The 25,116-nt window shown below is 41.0% G+C and overlaps 1 protein-coding gene across 1 annotated transcript in view; it reads left to right on the top strand.

Annotated features, from left to right (window-relative positions):
* LOC113525433 (unconventional myosin-X-like) overlaps positions 1–25,116 on the top strand; it is a 49,282-nt gene that overhangs the window by 9,861 nt on the left and 14,305 nt on the right. Inside the window, exons 3-23 of the mRNA XM_026911938.3 lie at positions 3,843–3,956; positions 5,785–5,972; positions 6,278–6,412; positions 6,541–6,679; positions 6,945–7,029; positions 7,594–7,700; positions 9,816–9,945; positions 11,841–11,959; positions 12,054–12,200; positions 12,276–12,376; positions 13,430–13,496; positions 13,664–13,756; positions 14,286–14,354; positions 15,255–15,337; positions 15,430–15,538; positions 15,772–15,852; positions 17,648–17,772; positions 17,949–18,066; positions 21,618–21,724; positions 23,344–23,826; positions 25,079–25,112. Coding sequence (XP_026767739.1) covers positions 3,843–3,956; positions 5,785–5,972; positions 6,278–6,412; positions 6,541–6,679; positions 6,945–7,029; positions 7,594–7,700; positions 9,816–9,945; positions 11,841–11,959; positions 12,054–12,200; positions 12,276–12,376; positions 13,430–13,496; positions 13,664–13,756; positions 14,286–14,354; positions 15,255–15,337; positions 15,430–15,538; positions 15,772–15,852; positions 17,648–17,772; positions 17,949–18,066; positions 21,618–21,724; positions 23,344–23,826; positions 25,079–25,112 — 2,634 coding nt within the window. The remainder of the gene's footprint in view (positions 1–3,842; positions 3,957–5,784; positions 5,973–6,277; positions 6,413–6,540; positions 6,680–6,944; positions 7,030–7,593; positions 7,701–9,815; positions 9,946–11,840; positions 11,960–12,053; positions 12,201–12,275; positions 12,377–13,429; positions 13,497–13,663; positions 13,757–14,285; positions 14,355–15,254; positions 15,338–15,429; positions 15,539–15,771; positions 15,853–17,647; positions 17,773–17,948; positions 18,067–21,617; positions 21,725–23,343; positions 23,827–25,078; positions 25,113–25,116) is intronic.

The following is a 25,116-nucleotide window of genomic DNA, read 5'->3' as shown; positions in this document are numbered from 1 at the left end:
TAGAACCTCCAGTGCTTTTATAGGGGCTTTGGTGTGGTTATAAGATTGTCAGTGATGTTCTAGAATAACCAGTGCGGTTAAAGAGTCCTCAATCCAGGCTCTAAAACCTATAACTAGAAAATGCTAAGTGTGATTCTAGAGCCATTGGTACAGTGCTGAATATGCTTATTGTGCTCACTGTAGGTCTAGAATCTACAGTGCAGGTTTATAATTCCCTGTGTCACTCTAGAGTTCTTGTTGTGGTGGCTCTATAAAACTTTTTGGACCTCTGGAATCCTACATAAGGCTCTACAATCCTGAGTGAGAAGGATCTAGAGTCCTATACATGGTTCTAGAATTTTCACTACAGCTTTACAGTATTCATTGTGACTGTACAATCCTCAGTATGAAGAATCTGCGATCCTCAGCGGGGCTTGCTGGGCTAGTGGGGCTAGCATTTGCAGTTCAGTGTTAGCACACTCATGGTGTGCTAGAACCCTAAATTTGGCACTAGTATCCTTGCTAGAGCTCTAGAATCCTCAGTGTGGGTCTAGATTACTCAGATTGGTCTTAACATCAACAGTGTGTTCCTAGAATATCCTGTGTGGTTCTAAAATCCTTGATCTTTGAGTTCTTACTGTGGTTCTAGTATCTTCAGCACAGCTATGAAATGCTCATTTTGGCTCTACAATACTCAGAACTTGAACTGCAGCTCTAGAACCCTAAATGTGGCTCTAGAATCAGTAATTTCATTAGTTAATTTCAGTATGTTTCTACTAAAACTAAAATCCCAGTTGCACCTCTTTGAATACGCTTTGTGGTTCTGGAATGCTTTTCATTGCTCTAAAGCTCTCAGTTCATTGGAACTGCAATCCTCAGCACGGTTCTTTGTTGTTGCTTCTGTATTATTCGTGTTTATGATGTTAGTTCTGAATTCAGCAGTACTTTCATACAGTCAGTAACTCTGGAGCTCTGAAATATGCAGCAGGTGAGAAATAATGTCTGATCATTTCCTTCTGTGTTTTTGGTCTCTATTTGTGACAGTCTGTAAAAAAGTTGATTAACACAGGATATGAGGTCATTGTTAATGTATTCTGTCTTTAATCTGTTGTTCATATTGATGTAGATAAGAACTGAGTGATACTCCTGCACACAACACTGGAAGATTACAGATGAATGGGAGAGGGATCAATCAAAATCTATATCCGAATATCTGTAAACCTGCTTTGTGATAATGTCCATTGTTAAAAAGTGCTATATAAATAAAATTTAATTGAATTGTATTTGTTAAATGGGTGTTTCTTTGTTGTTCTGCAGGAGAACACTGTGTAGTTCTACTGTGTAGAACACATGTTCTGGGCTAAAACCTTGTCCTCATCTGGATTTAACATTACAGTTCACACGTTAAAGATAAACATCAGAGCAGGAAAAGAACCTCGGCACACTGCTCTATTTAATTATTTCCTGTACAAGTGAGAGTGAGAAGGTTAGAGAGAACACTAGGATGGTATGGAACAGAGGAACCTGAAGTGAAGGTGTAGACAGAGACAGAGGTGACGACCATGTGGTATCCATCACCCTGACATCATCCTAACCAGAAACAGGAAAACATTCAGGGAGACTTTTGGAAAGACTGGAGGTCTGAGTGTGGTAAATTCTGTGTTATCTGTAGTAAGAGAACAAAAGAGATTTTAACATGGCTGCTGATGGGTAAATGTCCTGATAAACAAGTGCTAATCAGGTTTGGTGGTGCTGTGTTCTTCTCCACAAGGCTGCCGGAGGTTCCTGCATAAATCAGTAGTGGAGGGTCATACACGGGGTCATGGCCACTAAAAACACCCCACTGTAGGGAGGGGAATTCCTTCCTGAAAGGGACAGCACCTGTTTTTACAGGATAGTTCACATTACTGAGAGCTCTGTGTGGATTAACATCATCTGTAATTTCAGGCAGAAATACAGAGCAGCTCAGAGGGAAGAGGTGTGTGTGTGTGTTAAATGTTTTGGGATGCTGTATTCTGAACAAGCACTGGTGTGTTCTCCCCATTGGCATGGTTCTTTAGTCAGGTGAGAACACAGCAGTCACACTTTGGTCTGAGAGCATCTGAGTGCTGAGTGAGGTGGTCTCGGGCTGCTTCCAAGTGAAGGGAGAAAGTGACGGGTTTCTCACTTCACTTGGAAGCATACGGTCAAATTTTTTTTTTGTTTTTGATTTAATCTTGTGCAGTGAGAAAACAAACCATATAGCAAACAAACCAGAAGAATCAAATTTGCTCGGAATCAGACTATATTGCATTAATGGGTATGATATCAATCTCAGACTCGGGATTTACCTTGTGTAATTTAGGATAGTCAGCTTTAAAGAGAAGCTGAGGTGTTTTATAGCTTTGATGAAAAGAAGGCTTTGATTTTACAATTATAACAAAACGGTTATAGTAGAAGATGGGATATTGTGCTAATTTATATAAAAAGTGTTCAGTGGCAGTGAAGGTGAAGTTAAAAGTCTCTCTGTCTTTCCTCATCTCTTTTATCAGTATTAGAGGAATGTGTAGAATTCAGCAGCTGAACAGCAGGAGCTCGGTTACTGACTCAACACCGTAACCAGAAGTGACCTCTGACCTCAGTGTGTGAGGGGGGGTGGGTGTCAGGAGTGGGATTCCTTTCCGCTTTCAGAAGTGTTCTGGTGTTCAGCTGTAAGGGAGACAGACTCATTGATCGAGGGATCATCATTTACATACTTCCTGTTTGATGATGTCATTGTGAATCCTGTGTGAGCCTGAATGTGTGGAGTGTAAAAACTAAAAATACAAACCCAGGTCAAGACCCAGAATCAACACAATGTGGTATCAGTAGGAGAAGTGTTGGTGCGTTCAGATGGAACTGATTGATTTGTGTTTTGGACATGTGAAAGCTAACACACAATAAATTACTGGATAATATGGATGAATAATAATTTAGCCAGCAAGTTAGTGAGTAGTGGTAATTAGTATCATGTATTGAGTAGGGAATGATTTCGGACACAGCTGTATGATAGCTAGGAAATTATAGAATACTTTAATATTAGACCTGAGAGAATATAAACACCTAGATTAAGAAATCAGGAAGGCTGTAGGTGTGTATTTTAAGCTAGTGGAGTGTTTTTGTGTCTTTATTTCTGTAAAGTGTACATTTTATTTCTTCTTAATTTTTGTAGATTTTCAGAACATCAACATTTCATAATATATGTTGTTAAATACAAAATAGTGTGTGCTTGTAAGGCGTCAAGCCTCCAGAACAGCTTCAGTTCTCCTCATCACACATTCTACACATCTGTGGAGCTGTACAGGAGGGGTGGAGAACTGTTCCTCCAAAACACAAGGAACCAAACCATGCCAGAAACATCAATAAATTCATCCCTCAAGATAACAGCCAATTGGAGGATCTTCATATTGATCATCAGAGACAGACAGTCAGACAGATAATGATGAGGACAATGCATTATGTGTGTGTGTGTGTGTGTGTGTGTGTGTGTGTGAGTGTGTGTGTGTGTGTGTGTGTGGGGAGGGGGGTTATTAGATGATTTCCCGCTTGCTCATAAATTGATCAATACCACTTCCTGTTTAGTATATGATGTCATATATAGCATATAGACACTGAGAGCCTGCCTAATCACTGAGAGGAGCCATTATCAATCTAATCAGTCAGAACACACACACACACACACAATTGTTTAGGGGGTCAAACACATTGTAGCTTTATAAGCTTGACTCCATCAGGTACAATATTACAATAACAATGTTATTACCACTACTACAAGTACTGCTACTACTAGTACCGTTACTACTAACAATAAAAACCTCGATCTGTTTCTTTCCATCTCTCTGTAGGTGATGGGTGTAAATGCTGATGGAGGAGTTGAGGACTTGTCGACTCTCACTGAGCTCAATACACAGGCCATAATGCACAACCTCTACCTCCGTTACCATAAAGACCTCATCTACGTAAGATACAAACACACACACACAAACAAACAAACATCCATCCCCTTCACTTGATATTGTATCCAAATCCAAGGAGGATTAAAACTTGACAGGATGAACCTATTATTCAAGTCAATCTGTGCTCATTATTCATAACACAAGGAGGCTAATGCTAAAAAAAACAGAAAACCCTTAGAACTAGGATGAGGAACAAACCACAAAAAACAAACAAAACTCTGAAGTAGGAAACTAAACACTGCATTTATACGTTCAAGATTTTGCAAGGACTTAATATGTGGGTGAATTGAAGCCTGAAATTGGATTGGAAGGAAAATGGGGACTGAGACTGCCTCAGTGTGAACTCAGTACTGGTAAAACAAAGAACTACCAGACTGGAAACTGAGACTTGGTCTGGGGGTAAACTCAAGACTGGAGCTTGATCTGGGATGAACCTGAGATTGGGACATAATCTGGAGGAGAACTCTAAACTCAGACTTGACCTTGGGGTAACCTTAATACTAGGACTTGATCTGGGGTGAACTTAGGACTGAGAACTGATCTGGGTTTGATGTTGCGACAGACTGGGACATTATCTGGGGGTGGACTTGAGCCTGGGACATTATCTGGGGGTGAAGTTGAGGCTGGGACTTTAACCTTAATACTAGGAATTGAATTGGGGTGAACATGGGACTGGGACCTGATCTGGGTTTGAAATTGAGACAGGGAGTCTGAACACTAGACTGGGACTTGATCTCGGGATGGGCCTGAGCCTGGGACATTATCTGGGGGTTGAACTGAGCCCGGGACACTATCTGGGGGTGGAATTGAGCCTGGGACCTGATCTGGGGGTGAACTCTAGACTGTGTATTTCTCTGGGGGTATATTCTTGACTGGGACTTGATCTGGGGTAAACTCTAGACTGGGAATTGATCTGGGGTGAAGTAGAGACTGGGACATGATCTGGGGTGAACTCTTGACTAGGACTTGCTCTGGGGGTGAACTCTTGACTGGGAATTGATCTGTGGGTTAATTTGGAACTGGGATATGATCTGGGGTGAACATTTGCCTAGAACTTGATCTGGGGGTGAAGTTGAGACTGAGACTTGATCAGGGGGTGAAGTTGGGGCTGGGATTTATCTTTGAAATGGGGGTGAATTCGAGACTTGATCTGAGGGTGACCTCAAGACATGATCTAGGGTGGACTTGAGACTTGATCTGAGGGTGAACACGAGAATTGATCTGGGCATGAACTCAAGACTTGATCTGCAGGGTGAACACAAAACTTGATCTGGAGGGTGAACATGAGACTTGATCTGGCCATGAACCTAAGATTGAGACTTGATCTGGCCATAAACTTGGGAGTGGGACAGGGCTTTAAAGTGGAGCTGAAAAGAGGACCTGATCCTGGATTACGTCTTGAAACAGGGTAATGAATTAGGACACCATCCAGAAACATAAACTGTATCATGACCTGAAACAGGGGCTGGGATTCGATGAGTGGGAAAACTCAGGACTAGATTCACTTTAGCTGTGATACGTTGATGCAGATTGAGGGTTTAAATTTCAAACATTGATCTTGTGATAAGTGAAACCCAAAGCTCAGAACAATAGTTCTGTCTATAAATACAATACCTAATGTAGTTTCTGTACATTTTGTGGTCAATTAAAATGAGATTGCACTGCAGCATAGATCCACTTGAACACATTACACAGAGAATATCGATTAATAACCAAAATAAAACCAGGCCAGGAAAATAAATTAGATGCTGAAGGGCAAACATGCTGACTAAAAGTAAGAGCAACTTTCAGTGTTCAATTAGAGAACTGATGTGTGTGTATGTCTGTTCAGACAAACATTGGCTCCATCCTGGCTGCAGTAAACCCCTATAAGCAGATCTCTGGCTTGTACGATGGCGAGGCTGTACAGCTCTATAGTAAACATCAGCTGGGTGAACTTCCTCCTCACATCTATGCCCTTGCTAATGAGTGCTACCGCTGTTTGTGGAAGAGAGCCGACAGCCAGTGTGTGCTCATCAGGTACTGCACCCTGCATCCTACAGAGTCTCCCTAAACCCTACAGCAGGGGCGTCTATCTTATTCGCAACAGGCTGTTGTGGGTGCAGGTTTTCATTTCAATCAAGCATGAGCCACACCTGATTCCACGTATTTAATCAGCTGATTTTGACTTTCAGATGTGGCTTGGTTGAAATGAAAACCTGCACTCACACTGGCCCTTTCCAGATATGATTGGACACCCCTGCCCTACTGAGTTGCAGTACAGTCCATGCTACATCTCTTAGATTCTCTAATTGTGTGTATGTGTCTTGTCTGTGTGTGCACAGTGGGGAGAGCGGTGCTGGTAAGACAGAGAGTACGAAGCTGCTATTGAAGTTTCTCTCTGTAATGAGTCAGGGTTCTACAGGAGCCGCAGTGTGTGAGAGAACCAACAGAGTGGAACAGGCCATTATACAGAGCAGGTAACACACACACACTGAGAAACACACAAACACATACTAACCTTTGCTTCAAGATATACTTGTATACTTATTCGGTTTGACACTTCCTGTGTGTGTGTGTGTGTGTGTGTGCGTATGTGTTCTCTCAGTCCCATAATGGAGGCGTTTGGAAATGCTAAAACAGTGTACAACAACAACTCTAGTCGCTTTGGGAAGTTTATCCAGTTGCACTTCTCTCAGAGCGGAAACATTCAGGGAGGCTGCATCATCCACTACCTGCTCGAGAAGGTTCTTTCTTTCTTTTATATTATTTATTTCTCAGTGCACTGATTAATGAAGGAATTGTTTTTCACTCAGTTAGAACTGTCATTAACCCACTGTTCTAGAGCTGGGTTCCTCTGGTTCTGATATAGCAGATGAAGGATTTTGTTCTGATAGAGCTGTCTGTCAGATTATTAACAGAAAATAGATATATCTTATTCGTCTAAGCATTTAACATTGTATGATTACTAATTCCCAATGTTCTGTTGTTGTTGTTGTTGTTGTTTTTCAGAACCGGGTTGTTCGACAGAACCCAGGAGAGAGAAACTATCACATCTTTTACTCACTGTTGTCTGGAGCTGATAAAGACCAAGGAGGTGAGACTTTTTTACAGTGGGTGGGTGGGAGAGTCCTCTCTGTGGTTCTAGAGCAGCAGTTCTAGTGCAGCTCTACAACCCTACGTTTTCTAGAATCATCTGTGTGGTTTAAGAACCCTCAGTGTGGTTGTAGAACCCTTAGTGTGGCTTGGAACCCTCAGTTCTCTACAGGCCAACACATACAGCTCTCTCTGAAATTATTGGAACAGCAAGGCCAATTCTTTTGTTTTTTTTTCTATATGCTGAAGACATTTGGGTTTGAGATCAAAAGATGAATATGAGACTTTCCAATACTTTCAAAGGAGACTGTATAGTATATCGTAACTATGGTAACCATAGTAATGTATGATGATATATATAATTAACCTGATGAACTGATACAGATTGGGATTGTTGTAAGTGTTAACACACACTTTAATATCCTCACGCCGTGTGACTGTCTGGATCTGATTATTACTGTAGTGGTGCCATCTTGTGGACAAATCTGCTACCAAAATACAATTCAACCAGTATTTGATGGAAATACACACGTTTGTGTGTGTGTGTGTGTGTGTGTGTGTGTAGATTTGTATCTCCTGCTGGACTCTGCTGAGGATTATCACTACCTCAGACAGTCAGGCTGTGTTCAGGATGGAAGTCTGGATGATAAACAGCTCTTCCTCAGTGTAATGGTGAGACCCATCTTTCTGTTCCTCTGTATTTGTAACTGATGAGCTAAAACAGAAGGACGATGAGATATAGCAAAACTGAAACTGATGAAAAACCTCAGATACATGGACAAACATCTACAAGCTCCTAACACAACATTTACTGTAATTTACACCATACACCTTATTCAGTGTCTGCATTTTAGGTAGTTTATCTCATCTTACTACCACAATTGCACTCTATCTGTTCTTATACCACACTGCTTTTGAATTCTGGATTGTGATTGGACAGAAGGTTTCCATAGGTTTATTGTTGATTAATTGTCTAAAACAACAGCTCTGACAGTCATGCAGCTGCAAATCACAGGTTTATATTAATGTGTTCTTTCTCATTCTCGTTATTATTTCTATAATAACAGCTCATTCACAGGGACCTGTACAGTGGACTCTCAAAAAAAAAACAGATTAAAAAAATGCATGTAATCATTGATATGGTGAAGTTTTCAGTAAGGAGATGTTTTAACATTTATGGAAGGAGTCTCCAGTGTCAGCGCTTTGTAACAGTCAGAGGTAAAGCTGTAACTTTAAGTTTTCCAACATCTTCAGGACAGAGGAGTTTACGCTTCTTTGCGGTTTCTCAGTAACATGCGTAACAAGCTGCATTTTTTGCCTTAACTTCAAGAGAGAGAAAAAAGAGAGGATGGTGAGGGAATGACTGTTTATAGCTGCTGTAGCGTAAGTGACAACAGGAACTAACTTTTTTCAATGACGAGTACGATGTATTGTTTTTTAATAAATAAAAAAAATTGTAGTATAAGAGAAATAAGACACTTGGGGATGTTCTGTTATAGGAAAATAACTTCAGGGTGGTAAATTTCATTTCAATTTTTCTTCCAATTCAATTTGCTTAAAAAGCCCTTTTAATAATAGATATTGTCACAGCTTTACAAAAGCAGCTTTACAAAAATTCGGATATTGATTTAAGTTTATCTCTAATGAGCAAACCAGAGGTGACGGTGGTGAGGAAAAACTCCCTGAGAGGATATGAGGAAGAAACCTTAAAAGGAACCAGACTCAAAAGGGAACCCATCCTCATCTAGGTGACACCGGATAGTGCGATTATAAACAATGTCTCTTCTGCAACTGCATACTATAGAGTAAAATAGTGCTAAATGTGTTGAAAGATCTTCAATATAAGCATCAGTGCCATTTTTTTTAATTAGAGTTTTAAGTTTAATTCTATAATATCAAACTGAAATTATCCACTGTTCAATGATTTTTTTTACTTTCGTTCATCACGCTACCCCATTGTTGATTATTTTCCTGTAACAGTATGATATAATTCTATGAAAAAGTATTAATTTACAGGGTGTGCCAAATGTCTCCATACACAGGGGACTATGGACTAAAGTCCATCTCAACCTTGTGACAGTTTCCCGATCCAGCCATGAGAATGATTTCAATACCTTCTTCTTTTGTCAAAAGCAATATATATATATAGTCAGTGAAGGCCTGGCAAAGCAGCTCAAGGGAGGAAACTCAGAATTTGAGTTTTGAAAACATGGGCTCCAGACTTCAGGCAGTCATTGACTGCAAAGGATTTTCATCCAAGTATTTAAATTATGGTTATATTTACAATTATGCCACTTTGTCCAAATACCTTTGAGCCCCTGAAAATGGAAGTACTTTGCTTACAATGGCTGTAATTCCTAAATGGAAAATGCCATATTTTTGTGGAACCTCTTAAAATAAAGCTGAAAGTCTACACTTCGATCACATCTTGATTGTTTTATTTCAAATCCATTGTGGTGGTGTGTAAAGGCAAAATCACAAAAACATATATATAAAATATAAACTAGTATGAAAAGTATGAAAAATTTTGGAAGACATTTTGCTAAAAAGTGTTAATTTCCCCTACATATGGAGACTTTTGGGACACCCTGTAGTTTCAACTATTATGTTTTTAATCAGAACATCACTAGAGGGGGCCACAACCTTATCAGTCTCCCTCCGATGCTGATCTCATTGCTAAAGCAACCTAGGGGGGGAAGATCTATTCTTTTATTCTTTGTTGTGTAATTGTATGCAATGGTGTCTGTGTGTGTGTGTGTGTGTGTGTGCATTCATGTCTGCATGCAGGAGGCTCTGAAGGTTATGGAGTTTACAGAGGAGGAAATCCGTGATGTGTTTAAAATGCTTTCTGGAGTTTTACACATCGGCAACATTGAGTTCATGACAGCAGGGGGAGCTCAAATCACCTCTAAAGGAGGTCAGTACATAGTGTATGTGTGTGTGTTTGTGTAGAGCCCAGCCACCATGATCAGATTGCAGTAACTGGTTTGAGGAAAGAGGAGTGAGGACCGAGAGGCGGTGCTGTTCCTGCAGTCCCTCTCAGTCAGGACCCAAAGTTCTGTAGGGACGTGTTTTGGGGACATTAGGTTTAGTCAGCACCCCCAGGGGGAGGCCTCAGGGGTAGCTGCAGCCACAAAGTCAAATTAACCAGATAAATCACTTCAAAAACTAAAAACAGCCATGCACCACCACCCACAGAATTGAGAAAGAACTATCAATATGTCAGTGCTTTCGGTGTGTGGGCCAGGTGAGATTTTCCAGGCCTCACTCACTCCATTAATTCATTTTAAGTTTCTCGTGGCTTCCCACTCGCTGCCTGGCAGGTCAGTGATCTTCAAGTGCTCAATCCAAGGGCAGTGAGTTACTACCCACCAGGGAATGCTGTAACCTCAGACAGCATGTTTCAAGTGTGCAATATCAGAGTGCAATATTTTAATGTGCAATACCGTCACACTACTGGCAAGCTACACTATTCTCAACCAACCTGTACTTATGTGTATACACCCCTCTCCTTTTTTGTTTTGTGTTAGGATTTTTGCTTTAGCACTATTTAAGCCATTTATGTACAGAATAGTTTTTAATCTATCTTGTTCTTGTGTGCATACTCTTTCTGTACTGTACCCCTGCTGTTGCTAAATGCAATTTCACCACTGCGGGACAAATAAAGGAATATCTTACTCTTACTCTTAAGGCAGTGTGGTTTCACCTCCAGGGACCTGGCAGCAAAGATTCCACTCACTGTGAGACACATATCATTGGGGAATGATATTCACTGCCTTTAGGGACCAGTGAATATCATTGGGGAAGTCCTCAAGGAGTCAAGCACCTTTATAGGCACCTCTTATTGAATACACACAAATAGGTGGCCAGGAACCCTGACTTCCTGTTATAGCACCTGCTTTTAGGGACCAGTGAAACTTCATTTCCCAGTTGGCTCCATGTCTCTCTCTGCAAATCTGACCATTTGGGCGGTGTGGGCAATAGAGCTGTGCGCAATGTGCCTGTGATACCTCTACATCCTGTGGTTCCTTTACTACTGGTAGGCAATAGCAGGTAGGCACGGCTACATCACTAGAGTCCTTTCAGGAAGAGAAAAAGTTTGGGACAAAAATCAGTATTGGTCAGATCCATTAATAACAGACAACCATAAAAGGTGGAGAAGATCGGTGATGTTCTGGATCTCCTAAGTTCACAGGGAATCCAGGGAGACCCTAGGGTGGGAGACCCATTGTTCACCTCCCTGAGCTTTTTCATGTCCTCTTGTACCTTACACAGCAATTTTCTGATTTTCTAAAATTACCAAAAGGACAGTATGGGGGGGTAGACCCTTTGCTAAGTGAGAAACAAGAAACAAGGGACAAAGAGACCACCAGCACTAGACCAGGACCTCCAGTCCTACACAGTCCATGCTGGATGTTTATAAATGCAAAATTTATAATTAATTATTAGTCTTAATAATTAGTCTGTGAAATTGACAGAGAGCATAACAACTTGTAGAAAATTGGCAGGACTGAAAAAGTATTCATGGAAATCTTTTAGGTCGAATCAGTGTTCAGCTGTGTTCTCAGTGCACATCCTGAACACTGCCTGACTGTCTGAGGTACTGATAATCCTCAGGAGAGTCCAGCAGGAGATACACAGCTACACACACACACACACACACACACAATTCATTTTTATTCATTCATTTTTAAATGAATAAACAGTGCATAAAGGGTAGCGCCTTAAATCAGGGTTTTCATCACATTGCTGTGGTGGAGGAGACAGTTCTGAAGCTTTCTGACCAGAAACTCATTAGTGTGTATGTTACAGTTATCAGCAGTGTGTGTGAGCTGTTGGGATTGGACGCATTTCAGCTGTGTGAAGTTTTGACTCAGCGATCAATCTTTCTGAGAGGAGAGGAGATCTGCTCACCACTAACTGTGGAACAGGTGAACACACACACATTATATTTTGCATCATCCATGATAATGTAGTGTGTGTTGAATATTGTGATGCATCTTCTGTGCATCATGTACTCCTCAGGCACTTGACTCACGGGACTCGGTTGCCATGGCACTTTACTCTCAGTGTTTTTATTGGATCATAACTCGGATCAATCAAAAGATCAAAGGAAAGGACGATTTCAAATGCATTGGCATCCTGGACATCTTCGGCTTTGAGAACTTTGAGGTGAGTGTGTTTGTGTCTGTGTGTGTAAGTTTAATAACTGGAGCATGTATTCTAAAACATGCTTGTTATTTTCAGGTGAACCGGTTTGAGCAGTTCAACATTAACTATGCTAATGAGAAGCTTCAGGAGTATTTTAATAAACACATCTTCTCTCTGGAGCAGCTGGAGTACAACAGGTCAGTGCAATAAATAAATACTAAACATGTAGGGTTATAGTCAGAGTTGTGTTAACTGAACAGTGAGGATTTAATACTAAAATTAGTTTCAAATCTTAAATGTAACTAGAGACTCAAGCACTATTCAGAAGTGCAACTCTATTAAGAGTTATTCATCTATTAGATTTATTTCAGTGCTCACCGTCTTCTCATTGATATGTCATCATATTCTTGTGGGTCACTTTGCTTCGAAATGTTCCATCATTCTCACCTCCAAGTGGCTTTGTCCAAACTTTCCTACATCCTAACCACTGCTCATACCTGGTTCAAAGTTTTAACCTCCAAACCTCCTGTATATACACAGAACTGTGCAGTCTTAGGCACCCTATTTTTTTTTTGTTGTTGTACAAATTTTGTTATAGATTTTTATTTTATGAATTCTACATTGAGTCAGTACAAAAATATTTTATATATCTAAACTTTCTTTTCCAACAAAAAATTAAATGTTACAGAAAAATGTTTGTATTTCAGGAAAGAAAGCAACTTATGAAGTAACAGCACTTTTCCAAAAATAAAAAATAAAAAAAAAACGTAATGAAGGCTGCTGGGTTTCGCTGCAGAAACAGAAGCGAGTGAGAGTCAGAGTCTCCAGAGCAACTGTAGCACATTCTCAGTAAAACTTACTGCTAATTTCCTTATAAAACTGCGCACAGTGCACCTGAGATTACTGAGGTTTTTTTTTTAAATCAAAAGGTTGTCACACCAAATATTGATTTTGTTTAGTTTATTATTATTTGTTGCTCTTTGTAATATTTTATTATGAAGAAACGTTTAATTATTTTTGAAAGCATCTTTTTTTTTTTGCATGCACCTAAGACTTTTGCACAGTACTGAATGTCGTAACCTCCGTAGCTCTGAGGCAGCGTTCTGAACCTCCCTGCCTCAGACTGCAGTATTTCCTCCATAGTGATTTACTCTATTTACTGTGATGTACTATTTTAGTGTTTAGTAAAGTGATGTGCTGTTTGGATCCAGTCACACATCAGTGTGTGTGTGTGTGTGTGTGTGCTACAGGGAGGGAATACAGTGGGAGGCGATAGACTGGATGGACAATGCTGAATGCCTGGATCTTATTGAAAAGGTATTTAACTCTCTTCATTGTGTAACATTTTACTCAAGCGTTAATGTCTCTATTGTCCATCACGCTGGTGATGATTAGTTTAGTGTTCATCACTGTGGTGTTGTGTCAGTTAGCGTGATTAGTGGAGTGTGAGTGTGTTTAATAGTGACAGCACGTCTCTCTTTTAGAAACTGGGTTTATTGGCTTTGATCAATGAGGAGAGTCGATTCCCCAAAGGCAACGACTACACACTGCTGGAGAAACTACACAGCCGCCACGCTGTATGTCTCTCTCTCTCTCTCTCTCTCACACACACACACACAAAATAGTGACAATTTCTGATACAACTCCAATAAAATGTTATTATAATGTTAACAACTCCTCACACTGGTGTGACACAGGTGTACATTTCCTGCAACGGTCATCTATATGACATTTCCTTAACTGTGTGCTAGTTTTAGTTAAGATTTGTTCCATAAGCTAAAAGTACAAACTACTGTAACTGCTGGAGTAGCAGCACACTAATAAACTACCGTAAACACACTGATAAACTACCGTAAACACACTGATAAACTGCCACAAACACACTGATAAACTGCCGCAAACACACTGATAAACTGCCGCAAAACACACTGATAAACTACCGCAAACACACTGATAAACTACCGCAAACACACTGATAAACTACCGCAAAAACACTCTGATAAACTACCGCAAACACACTGATAAACTACCGCAAACACACTGATAAACTACCGCAAACACACTAATAAACAGGCACGTGTTTAAAACTGTGATATTTGTTTGCAGACGAACCCGTACTACGTCAAACCCAGAGTGACAGACCACCAGTTTGGAATCAAACACTATGCTGGAGAGGTAATCACACACACACACACACACACACTCACACACACACTGACACACACACACACTCACACACACACACACATACACACTCACACACACACACACACACACACTCACACACACACACATACACACTCACACACACACACACTCACACACACTCACACTCACACAAACACACACACACACACTCACACACACACTGACACACACACACACTCACACACACACACACTGACACACACTCACACACACTCACACACACACACACACTCACACACACACACACACACACACACTCACACACACACACACTCACACACACACTCACACACACTCACACACATACTCACACACACTCACACACACACACACACATACACACTCACACACACACACACTCACACACACACTCACACACACTCACACACATACTCACACACACTCACACACACTCACATACACACACACATACTCACATACACTCACACACACACACACACTCACATACACTCACACACACTCACACACATTCACAACCACACACACATACTCACATACACTCACACACACACACACACTCACATACACACACACACACTCACATACATTCATACACATACTCACATACACTCACACACACACACACTCACATACACTCACACACACTCACACACATTCACAACCACACACACACATTCACAACCACACACACTGTCGCGCACACACACACACACACACACACACTATCGCATGCACACACATTCACTGACACACACACACTCACACACACACACACACAGCAGGAATGAGATAGATAAGAGAGACGAAGAGTGGATTTAAAATGTAAACAAACACTCAACGTCATGCACCCTTATCTGTGTGTGTGTGTGTGTGTGTGTGTGCAAGGTGCTCTATGATGTGAGAGGTGTTCTGGAGAAGAACCGAGACACTTTCAGAGATGATATTCTCAACATGTTGAAGGACAGCAGGTGAAGTTCTACACACTTCCTTACACATCATCACAGCATAAAACCCCCAGTGCTGATGTGTGTGTGTGTGTGTGTGTGTGTGTGTGTTGCAGGTTGGACTTTATCTATGATCTGTTTGAGTGTGTGGGCAGCAGGAACGGGGATGACACACTCAAGATGGGAACAAACCGGCGCAAGCCAACCGTCAGCTCTCAGTTCAGGGTGTGTATTAAAGCACACACACACGCACACACATATACACACACACACACACACACACATATACGCACTACTGCTATTATATTGAAGGCAGTTCCATAATTCTGTTCACTGGCCTAGCTTTTTCATTAACTTCAGAACTGATATAAGTAACATATTATGTGTGTGTGCGTGTGCGTGCTTGTGTGCATATGTGTGTGCGTGCGTGTGTGTGTGTGTGTATGTGTGTGTTTCAGGACTCTCTTCATGCACTCATGGCGACTTTAAGTGCCTCAAATCCTTTTTTCGTGCGCTGCATTAAACCCAACATGGAGAAGGTGGGACTTCAGTCACTTCATCTCTCTTTCACTCCTCACATAGTCTTCATTCTTCACTCGATCAGGTGGGTGTAGGGTCCCTATGTAGGGTTAGTCTGAGGAACAGAGTCTAGGAGTAAGGTGGTTAAATACAGTGACACAAGATCATTTCATTTACAACCTTAATGAACTTCAGGAGAAACAAGAGAACAGCCTAACATCCACATGCATCATGGGCTCTGGTACCAAACCTCTTGTTGTTTGTGTGTATGTACCAAAGAAGCATTCAGAATTCTTAGAGAAGGTGGAGCAGGTGCCCGAGAGGGAACTTCCTGACTCCATAGCGCTCCAGATGCTCATGTTGGGAGTGATGGAGATACTCGGAGCAGTGTGATTGGGAGGAACAGCCTCACGGATCTGAGCCCGAGTGGTTATTAGACTGTTGGTCAGAAACGAACACTTTGTTCAAACCCAAGGTTGAGTTGAGTTGAATGAGAGGAATTAACACTGGTTACTTTCTTCTGTTCTAATGACATTAAACACTGATGTTAAAAAAGAACACTTTAGAGCAAGGCGTAAATCTGAGTGTAAAGCTGCCTGAGCGATCAGGGTTCTTGTGGAGCTACAGGAGGAAAACCGGGAAACACAGGAGGACTCTGTTACACACTCTTCAGTCTGATAAACAACACAAAGCTCCAAATGTCAGCATTGTGTGTGTGTTTGTGTGTGTGTGTGTGTGTGTGTTACACACTGATGCACGCACCAGCGTCTGCATGTAAAATGTTCACAATAGCACTATGCAGTGCGTTAGCGTGTGTGTGTGTAACAGAGACACAGTGTTTCAGAGTGTGTTCCAGATCAGCTCTGAGAATGAAGACTTTGTGTTTAATAGAACAGTCTTTTAGCCCAAACCCAAAGGTCAAAGGTCACTGCTGCTCACTGGTGCAACAACGGAACAGTGGAGCATTAAACTCACAAAATCACACATATAATTCTCCTTAACCTAAACTAAATTAACTAAAATATAAACAGAAATAGAGAATATTTTAAATATTTAAAAAAACATGCATGAACACTGCATAAACCCAAAACAGTACAAATGACAGTACAGTATACCATAGTATAGTACAATAAAGTATAGTACAGTGTGATATGGTAATTACATAATACAGTGTATTATACATATAATATAGTATGATGAATATATAATATAGTGCAGTACAGAACAGAATATCATATATATCGTAGGCTACAGCACAGTGTAGCGTAGTACGGTATAGTAGGCTACAGCACAGTGTAGCGTAGTACGGTATAGTAGGCTACAGCACAGCGTAGCGTAGTACGGTATAGCAGGCTACAGCACAGTGTAGCGTAGTACGGTATAGTAGGCTACAGCACAGCGTAGCGTAGTACGGTATAGTAGGCTACAGTACAGCGTAGCGTAGTACGGTATAGTAGGCTACAGTACAGCGTAGCGTAGTACGGTATAGTAGGCTACAGTACAGCGTAGCGTAGTACGGTATAGTAGGCTACAGTACAGCGTAGCGTAGTACGGTATAGTAGGCTACAGTACAGCGTAGCGTAGTACGGTATAGTAGGCTACAGTACAGTGTAGCGTAGTACGGTATAGTAGGCTACAGCACAGTATAGTGTAGTACGGTATAGTAGGCTACAGCACAGTATAGTGTAGTACGGTATAGTATACAGTGCCTTGAATAAGTATTCACCCCCTGCACAAACTGATACACACACTGTTATAGGTTGTTTAATGTCGTCTCACACTGATAAACACATTTCCGTTGTGTGTGTCTTTCAGCATGCTAATGAGTTTGACCCAGAAGTGGTTCTGAACCAGTTGCGGTACTCCGGCATGCTGGAGACAGTGAAGATCCGCAGAGCTGGGTTCCCTGTACGCAGAACCTTCAGTGACTTCCTCCACCGGTGAGACACACACACACACACACATATACACACATATACACTTACTGCTATGTGTTCTACAACACTTTCTGAATTCAGAGCTGGGTAGAATAGGAGCAGGGAGAACTTGGGGCTCTGGTTCTACTTCATTTCATTTTTGGTTCTACTTCATGTGTGTGTGTGTGTGTGTTTAACAGCTACACTGTGCTTCTGAGAGCTAAAAGGATCACAGGTGGAGAAGACTGGAGGAAATGTTCTGATCTCCTCACAGTGTTTGACGCATCCAGGAAAGAGTGGCAACTGGGCAAGACAAAGGTAACACACACACACACAAACACACATGAGTGGGATTTTAAGCATCATGACTAACAAGTAATAAAAACTGTGAGTGAGGAAGTGGAGCTACTGTTGTCACCCTGGACTTGATTATTTTCCTATAATAGCATGACCCCGCAAACTGCAAAGCGTAAATCTGTCCTGAAGATGTCAGAAAACTTGAAGTTACAGATCTGACTGTTACAAAGTGCTGACACTGGGGACTCCTTCCATAAATTAATATATACCTGTGATTTGTAGCTGCACTACTGTCAGAGCTGCTGTTCTAGAAAATTAATCAGCAGAGACTTCTACATTAGTTTTTAGAGCTCTTTCTCTCTTTATTCTTCGTTATCTTTCTTTCTAGCTGTAATGATTTACAGATTAGCCTCCACCACTCATTCTTCGTCCTCTCTTCACCACAGTGACTCACCCTTTCTGAGAGAAGACATTTAACCCTTGCTGCTTTACAGCACAATGGTTCTCACTGTGGAATAAGGGATTGTGACGTGACCTGCATTAGTGACGAATAGTTTCAGAGCTTCAGGAATCTGGAAAGTGTTTTGTGAATGTTAGAAAACATCATCATACATCACTGATTCTCTGAAGCCTGTTAAACAAAAGCTTTTATCCAAAGGATTCAGTCCAGACAGGTAAAGGTCTTACTTGAGAGCCCACCGTGGGTTTAAACTCACAACCTTCAGACGATTAGTTGACCACAGCAAATGTTTTTAGACTTCAACAGGTTCTGTTAAAGTTAGGCTAATGCTCAGCTACATCAGTTGTTTGGTTACACCGGGTTTTAAACAAAAGCTAATATTATGGAAACATTAGTGTTTCTGCAGCTGAAAATATTTCAGTAGTATTAAGTGTATTTTAGACTACGAGATTTCAGTGGTCTTTTAAGATCGTTGCTTGTCATACTGTACAAGATGATACCAATAAAATATGGGCTGAATTCTATAGCTGAGTGTGTGATAGCATGTGTTCTTCTCTAATGTCACATTATACAATGCAGATCCACTAATGATGCTTACATCATCAATCAGCATGATCTCGGCTTGTGGGTTTAGATATAATAATAATATTTTTTCTGTCCGTTAGCATATTTTTTTTCCATTTTTTTAATCGCCGCTACCATATTTGTAGCTGTTCTGTGAGTTTTTCCCATCAACCTATGCTAATCAGAGATTTTTCACACTGACTTTGTCATCAGCTGTCTTTAGTCGCAGTGGCCCTAAATCGGCTGCTGGTGTGTTCAAAGACAATCTCACAACCAAGTAATTTTATGATGTGAGATTTTTGTCTACAGCTGCAAGAGCAGGCTGAAAATCATACGACTTTATAGGAAGACATACTAACATTATATAAAAATGTTCTGCAAACAGAAAATATTTTCCAAATTGTAACTTTTAGAAGATGTTCTGCTAACTGAACATTGTTGACTGAACATAACTGAAATGTAGTTATTAGTCATGGCTCAGCATCAGGGTTTTAGTAGAGTTAAGTGGAGAAAAATAGTTTTTAGTCCTACATGTAGCATAGTGAGTTCTGAATAAGCTCCATTTCTGCTCTTACACCCACACACACAAACACACACACATAGTTCATTATATGCCTGATTGTGTGGCTGTAAAATAGGCTCATTGTTTTTTAGGAGGTTCAGGGTCAGTTGAAGATAATTTCTCTTCTACTGCCAATCCCACACTGCGATATACTGCTAATTTTACACTAATACCTGCAAATACTAACACCTGACTGAGTGAATGGGCATTCAGGAGTGTGCGTGTGTGTCCGTGGGTGTGTGTTTTTGGAAAATATTTCCATAATAATTTCCATATTCATTATGTTGTGCACTATTTTGAAAGTTAGTCATTTTGTAGTCATGTCTAAGAGCCCAGTGTAGAGCATCTACCATATTCCTGAACTCCCGCAATGGACTGCAGTATATTAGACCAGAGTGACTTACAGAAGTGCTTTGTAGACTCTATCAGCAAACATAACCTCATGCTATTATAGATAGGTCAGGGTCAAGTGCTTGGTGAAGACTTTAGTCTTCATTTGAAGACAGTTAGTGACTCAAATGTTCAGACAGTCAGGGGAAGTTCATCCACACCTACGTACCAGGAGAGAGAACAGTCTTAATGCATGTTTTGGGTCCAGTTGAGCAGTGCTAAAGTATGGGAGGGAGCTTGGTGCAGAGTGAGGTGTGATAAATGCCTTCAAGTACGTGGGGTCAATTTCTGACTTTGTAGGTGAGCATCAGTGTTTTAAATCAGATGTCAGTGAAAGGAATGCAGTAATGGCATCTACTTGCTTGCTCAATAAAGGTTACATGACAATAAAGGTGAGAGAACTTGGGGAAACAAGACTGGATCAGTTGTCAGAGTCAGAATGACACACAGGGATATGACCTCACTGAGAGAGCAGGTAGAGAGGATATGACCTCACTGAGAGAGCGGGTATAGAGGATATGACCTCACTGAGAGAGCAGGTAGAGAGGATATGACCTCACTGAGAGAGCGGGTATAGAGGATATGACCTCACTGAGAGAGCGGGTAGAGAGGATATGACCTCACTGAGAGAGCGGGTAGAGAGGATATGACCTCACTGAGAGAGCGGGTAGAGAGGATATGACCTCACTGAGAGAGCGGGTAGAGAGGATATGACCTCACTGAGAGAGCAGGTAGAGAGGATATGACCTCACTGAGAGAGCAGGTAGAGAGGATATGACCTCACTGAGAGCGCGGGTATAGAGGATATGACCTCACTGAGAGAGCAGGTAGAGAGGATATGACCTCACTGAGAGCGCGGGTATAGAGGATATGACCTCACTGAGAGAGCGGGTAGAGAGGATATGACCTCACTGAGAGCGCGGGTATAGAGGATATGACCTCACTGAGAGAGCGGGTATAGAGGATATGACCTCACTGAGAGAGCGGGTATAGAGGATATGACCTCACTGAGAGCGCGGGTATAGAGGATATGACCTCACTGAGAGAGCGGGTAGAGAGGATATGACCTCACTGAGAGAGTGAGTATAGAGGCAGAACAGAAGAGGGCTGAGTATGGTGTTTTTGTGCACTCTGTAGTGAACAGCGTGTGTGGTTTGGGATGCGCCCACAGTAAACTGATGATGGTGTTTATGTGAATGCATCACACAGCACATGGTGTAGGGTGTAGCGAGTAGGAGGCATTTGGGACACAGCCTGTGAGCGCTACCTTTTTCATTTGGAAATGTGAGGCAGGAAAGGGTTAAGGAGCCAGTAGGCCTTTATCACTCTTCATGCCTACTGATTTTGAAACAGAGAGACTGAGAGAGAGACTGAAAGAAAGAGAGAGAGAGAGTGGGCGTGGCCTTGTCTTTGGCCGACAGCCAGTCCTTCTGGTAAAGCAGGAAGTCACACTGCACAATGGAAGTTTAGCTTCTCTCTTCACACAGTCTCTCTCTCTCTCTCTCTCTCTCTCTCTCTCTCTCTGTCTGCCTCTCTTTATCTCTCTCTCTCATCTGTCTGTTTCTCTATCTGTCTCTCTCTCTATTTCTCTCCCAGGTCTTTGTGAAGGAAGTGTTGGAGCAGAAGCTGGAGCGAGAGCGTGATGAGGTGCGGAGAGCGGCAGGAATGCTGATCCGAGCTCACATACTGAGCTATGTGGCAAGGTCAGTGTGTGTGTGTCTGTTTATATTACTAATGTTTCAGTTTTATTTTTTTAACTCTTTAACTGATGTAACTGATGTGCAAAATCCTAATAGGCGGTGACTTCATGTCTGTTGCATATAGTTTTCCTGTAGTATAGACATGTTGTACTGTTGCACTTTTAACTTTTAATTCTCTACACAGTGGTATACAGTGTGCTTTGAGTGCTTTGAATAGTAAGCATTGAGATCCATAATTTTAAACAATATGTGAAAACAGAGTGTCATAAATGACAGGGTTTTATGCAGAACAATTTATGAAATTTGACATAAATTTCATGAGCTGTATTAAGAGTGCAGTGAGTATTTAGTACTGAAATTACACACAGCTGTATTCAGAGCTCAGACATCACTAGAGACCTAAGCGCTAATCAGAAGTTATGTGAGAGTTAAGCGGGGGCGGAGTTTATCTAAAACAGAAGCGTGTCTCAGTTACGATCCTGACCTTGAACCTATTAATTGATATCGGCTCGAGTGAGGAGCAGTGTTAAGTCCAGCACCACTGTCTGACATTTTGATGTAACCACAATATGTCATGATGACATTTATGTTTTGGCAGTAAATACACTCAAACACACTATGGAATGTCATTTGGGATAATATTAAATAGATAAATATAACACTATTCATTAATTAATAATATTGTCCAGTTAAAGTCGGTGAAAATTATTTTCTTCACAGACATCTTCATCAGAGACCTCACTTATCTGGAGGAGTGAATTTTTTCATGACCTCCATTTAATATCTTCTGGCTTCATTAAGTTGCTGCACACAAGTAAATGTAGGAGCACAGTATTTCGGGGTTGCCATATTTTTATTCTGGCACTTTTTTTTTTTTTACACTGGATGCAACCCTCCCCATTTTGCAGGCTTGGGACTAGCACTGAGAGTGCACTGGCTCACGCAACCCTCCAGTGGCTGGAGTTTGTCCCCTGACCGGGAATCAAACCCAGGCCTCTTACTGCCACATGCTAGCGGCTAGTCCACCAGGGAAGCAACTGTAGGAGCACAATATAAAAAAAATAAAATTCAGAATATCTGGATCAAGTGCTATTTTACGTGCTACTGAATGAGTGTGAAAGCCATTTTGTTACTGTGATGATTACAGCTAGGACTACATTTACATTTATGGCATTTGGCAGATGCCCTTATCCAGAGCAACTTACAATTATCTTATTTATACACCTGAGCAGTTGAGGGTTAAGGGCCTTGCTCAAGGACCCAGTAGTGGCAGCTTGGTTGTGTTGGGATTTGAACTCTCAACCTTCTGATCAGGAGACCAACATCTTAACCACTGAGCTACCACTTCCCACATTATTCATGCTATTCATGCAGCAATATATTGGCAATATACTATAAAATTTGTGCTGTTATTACTAGAGCCAAAGTATTTCTAAATTATAGTTTTTCTGGATAAAAGTGCAGCTGTCTATAGACCAGGGATGGAGTTTTAAAAGTAGAATCCAATCCATGGATAGAGTCGTTAAAGCAGTATCCAATCTAGTGATGTGTGTATGATCTTTTAAAGGAGTAAACATCGACACACAGTGATTATAATCTCGAATGTGTTTTTTTCTCCGCAGGAAGCACTACAGGAAGATTCGCAGCAGCATTATCACTATTCAAAAGAACTACCGAGCTCACTTCTGGAGAAAAGAGTTCCTGCGTATGCGCTCGGCCATCATCATCCTCCAGAAACACCACCGAGGACAGCTTGCACGGAGACTATATCAACAACTCTGGGAGGAGAGAGAGAGGGAGGAAGAGGAGAGGAGGATGAGGGAAGAAGAGGAGAGGAGAATAAGAGAGGAAGAAGAGAGGAAGAAGAAGGAGGAAGAGGAAAAGAGAAAGAGGGAGGAAGAACAGAGAATTCTGGAGGAGCAGAAGAAAAGAGAAGAAGAGGAGAGACAGAGGAAAGAGGAACATGAACTGGAACTTTTGCAGAAAAAGCAGGAAGAGGAGGATCTCAGGAGGAAAATAGAGCAGGAGCAAGAACATTTTCGGAAACAAGAAGAAGAAGAGGAGCTCAGAAAGAAGAAGGACACTGACAATACATCATACAGCAGGTACTCAAATCCATTCTAACTAAATAAAATTTCCAAAGCCTTTTAAAGCATTCCCAAAACATATTCAACTCTTTAAAGTCAATCAAACTCTTTTATCAAATAAGCTTTCTCAACATCTCCTAATTCTTCAAAACCTTCCCAAAGTTTCTCAAAAACACCATGAGCTCTTCCAAACCATTCCGAATCTCCAAAGTCTTCTCAATTTTCCCAATTTTCTAGACACTCCTAAGAAAAACCTGAAAACAGTAGTCAGCAACATAACCAACAACTTCCATAGGGCAGCAGTGAAGGTATCACAATCCACTGTTTAAAGAGCAAAAATATAGAAATAAAGCAGAAATATTGAAGTCATACCACAAGATGCAAACCATTCATAAGCAGTAAGAATCAGAAGGCCAGACTGGAATTCACAAAGAAATACAGAGATGAGCCACAAAAGTTCTGGAACCAACATTAACCTCTACCAAAGTGATGGAAAGGCCAAAGTGTGAAGAAAGGATCTGCTCATGATCCAAACCATACGAGGTCATGGGATATGCAACCAAATATTAAGTGTTATTTACTTTAAGTCTATCTGTTCCTATACTTTTGCTCACCTAAAGATTGGGTGTTCTGCCACTCAGAGGTGCCATGTTCTAAGTTGTTTAACATGTCTAGATATAACTGTCAGGAAATGAAAGCTGAAATTCTGATCTATCGTCTCTGATTCATTTTTTGATCTCAAACCCAAATGTCTTCAATGTGTAGCAAAAACACAAGAATTTTCCTTGCGGTTGCGATACTTTCGGAGGAGACTGTACACTCTTGAACTTTAACAACCCGTTCCATAACGTCCATAACTGTCTGACCAGCCAACACTTTACAAATTTTCTCAACACATATTCACAAGTCTTTCAATCCCATCCAATCTCTCCCAAGCTTTTGTGAGCTCCCTAAAATTTAATAAACTATCTTTGACAAAACCTCACAAATTCTTCAAACATTAATAAAAATTTGCAAATTTAAACATACAGTACATATACTCATAAATTTTCTTGGAAACATCTTTGCAAACCTAACTTTCTCAAACTCTCAGGATAGCCAAATCTTTTCCACATTCTCCCAAACCTTCCTTGACATCCAGATTTTTCTAACCCCCCAAAATTCTCTGAAACCTTCACTAAAATCATTTCTGTCTGCATTTAAAGCAGAATGTCTGTCCTTAATCTGCTCAGAATAAATGGATTTGTTCCCTTTTTGTCTCTTCCTGCAGGTATCAACTGGAAACAAACCATCATTACTCCAAGGTAA

The sequence above is a fragment of the Pangasianodon hypophthalmus genome, chromosome 5 (assembly GCF_027358585.1).
Source record: "Pangasianodon hypophthalmus isolate fPanHyp1 chromosome 5, fPanHyp1.pri, whole genome shotgun sequence".
Lineage (NCBI taxonomy): Eukaryota > Metazoa > Chordata > Actinopteri > Siluriformes > Pangasiidae > Pangasianodon > Pangasianodon hypophthalmus.
This window is presented reverse-complemented; position numbering and strand designations above follow the sequence as displayed.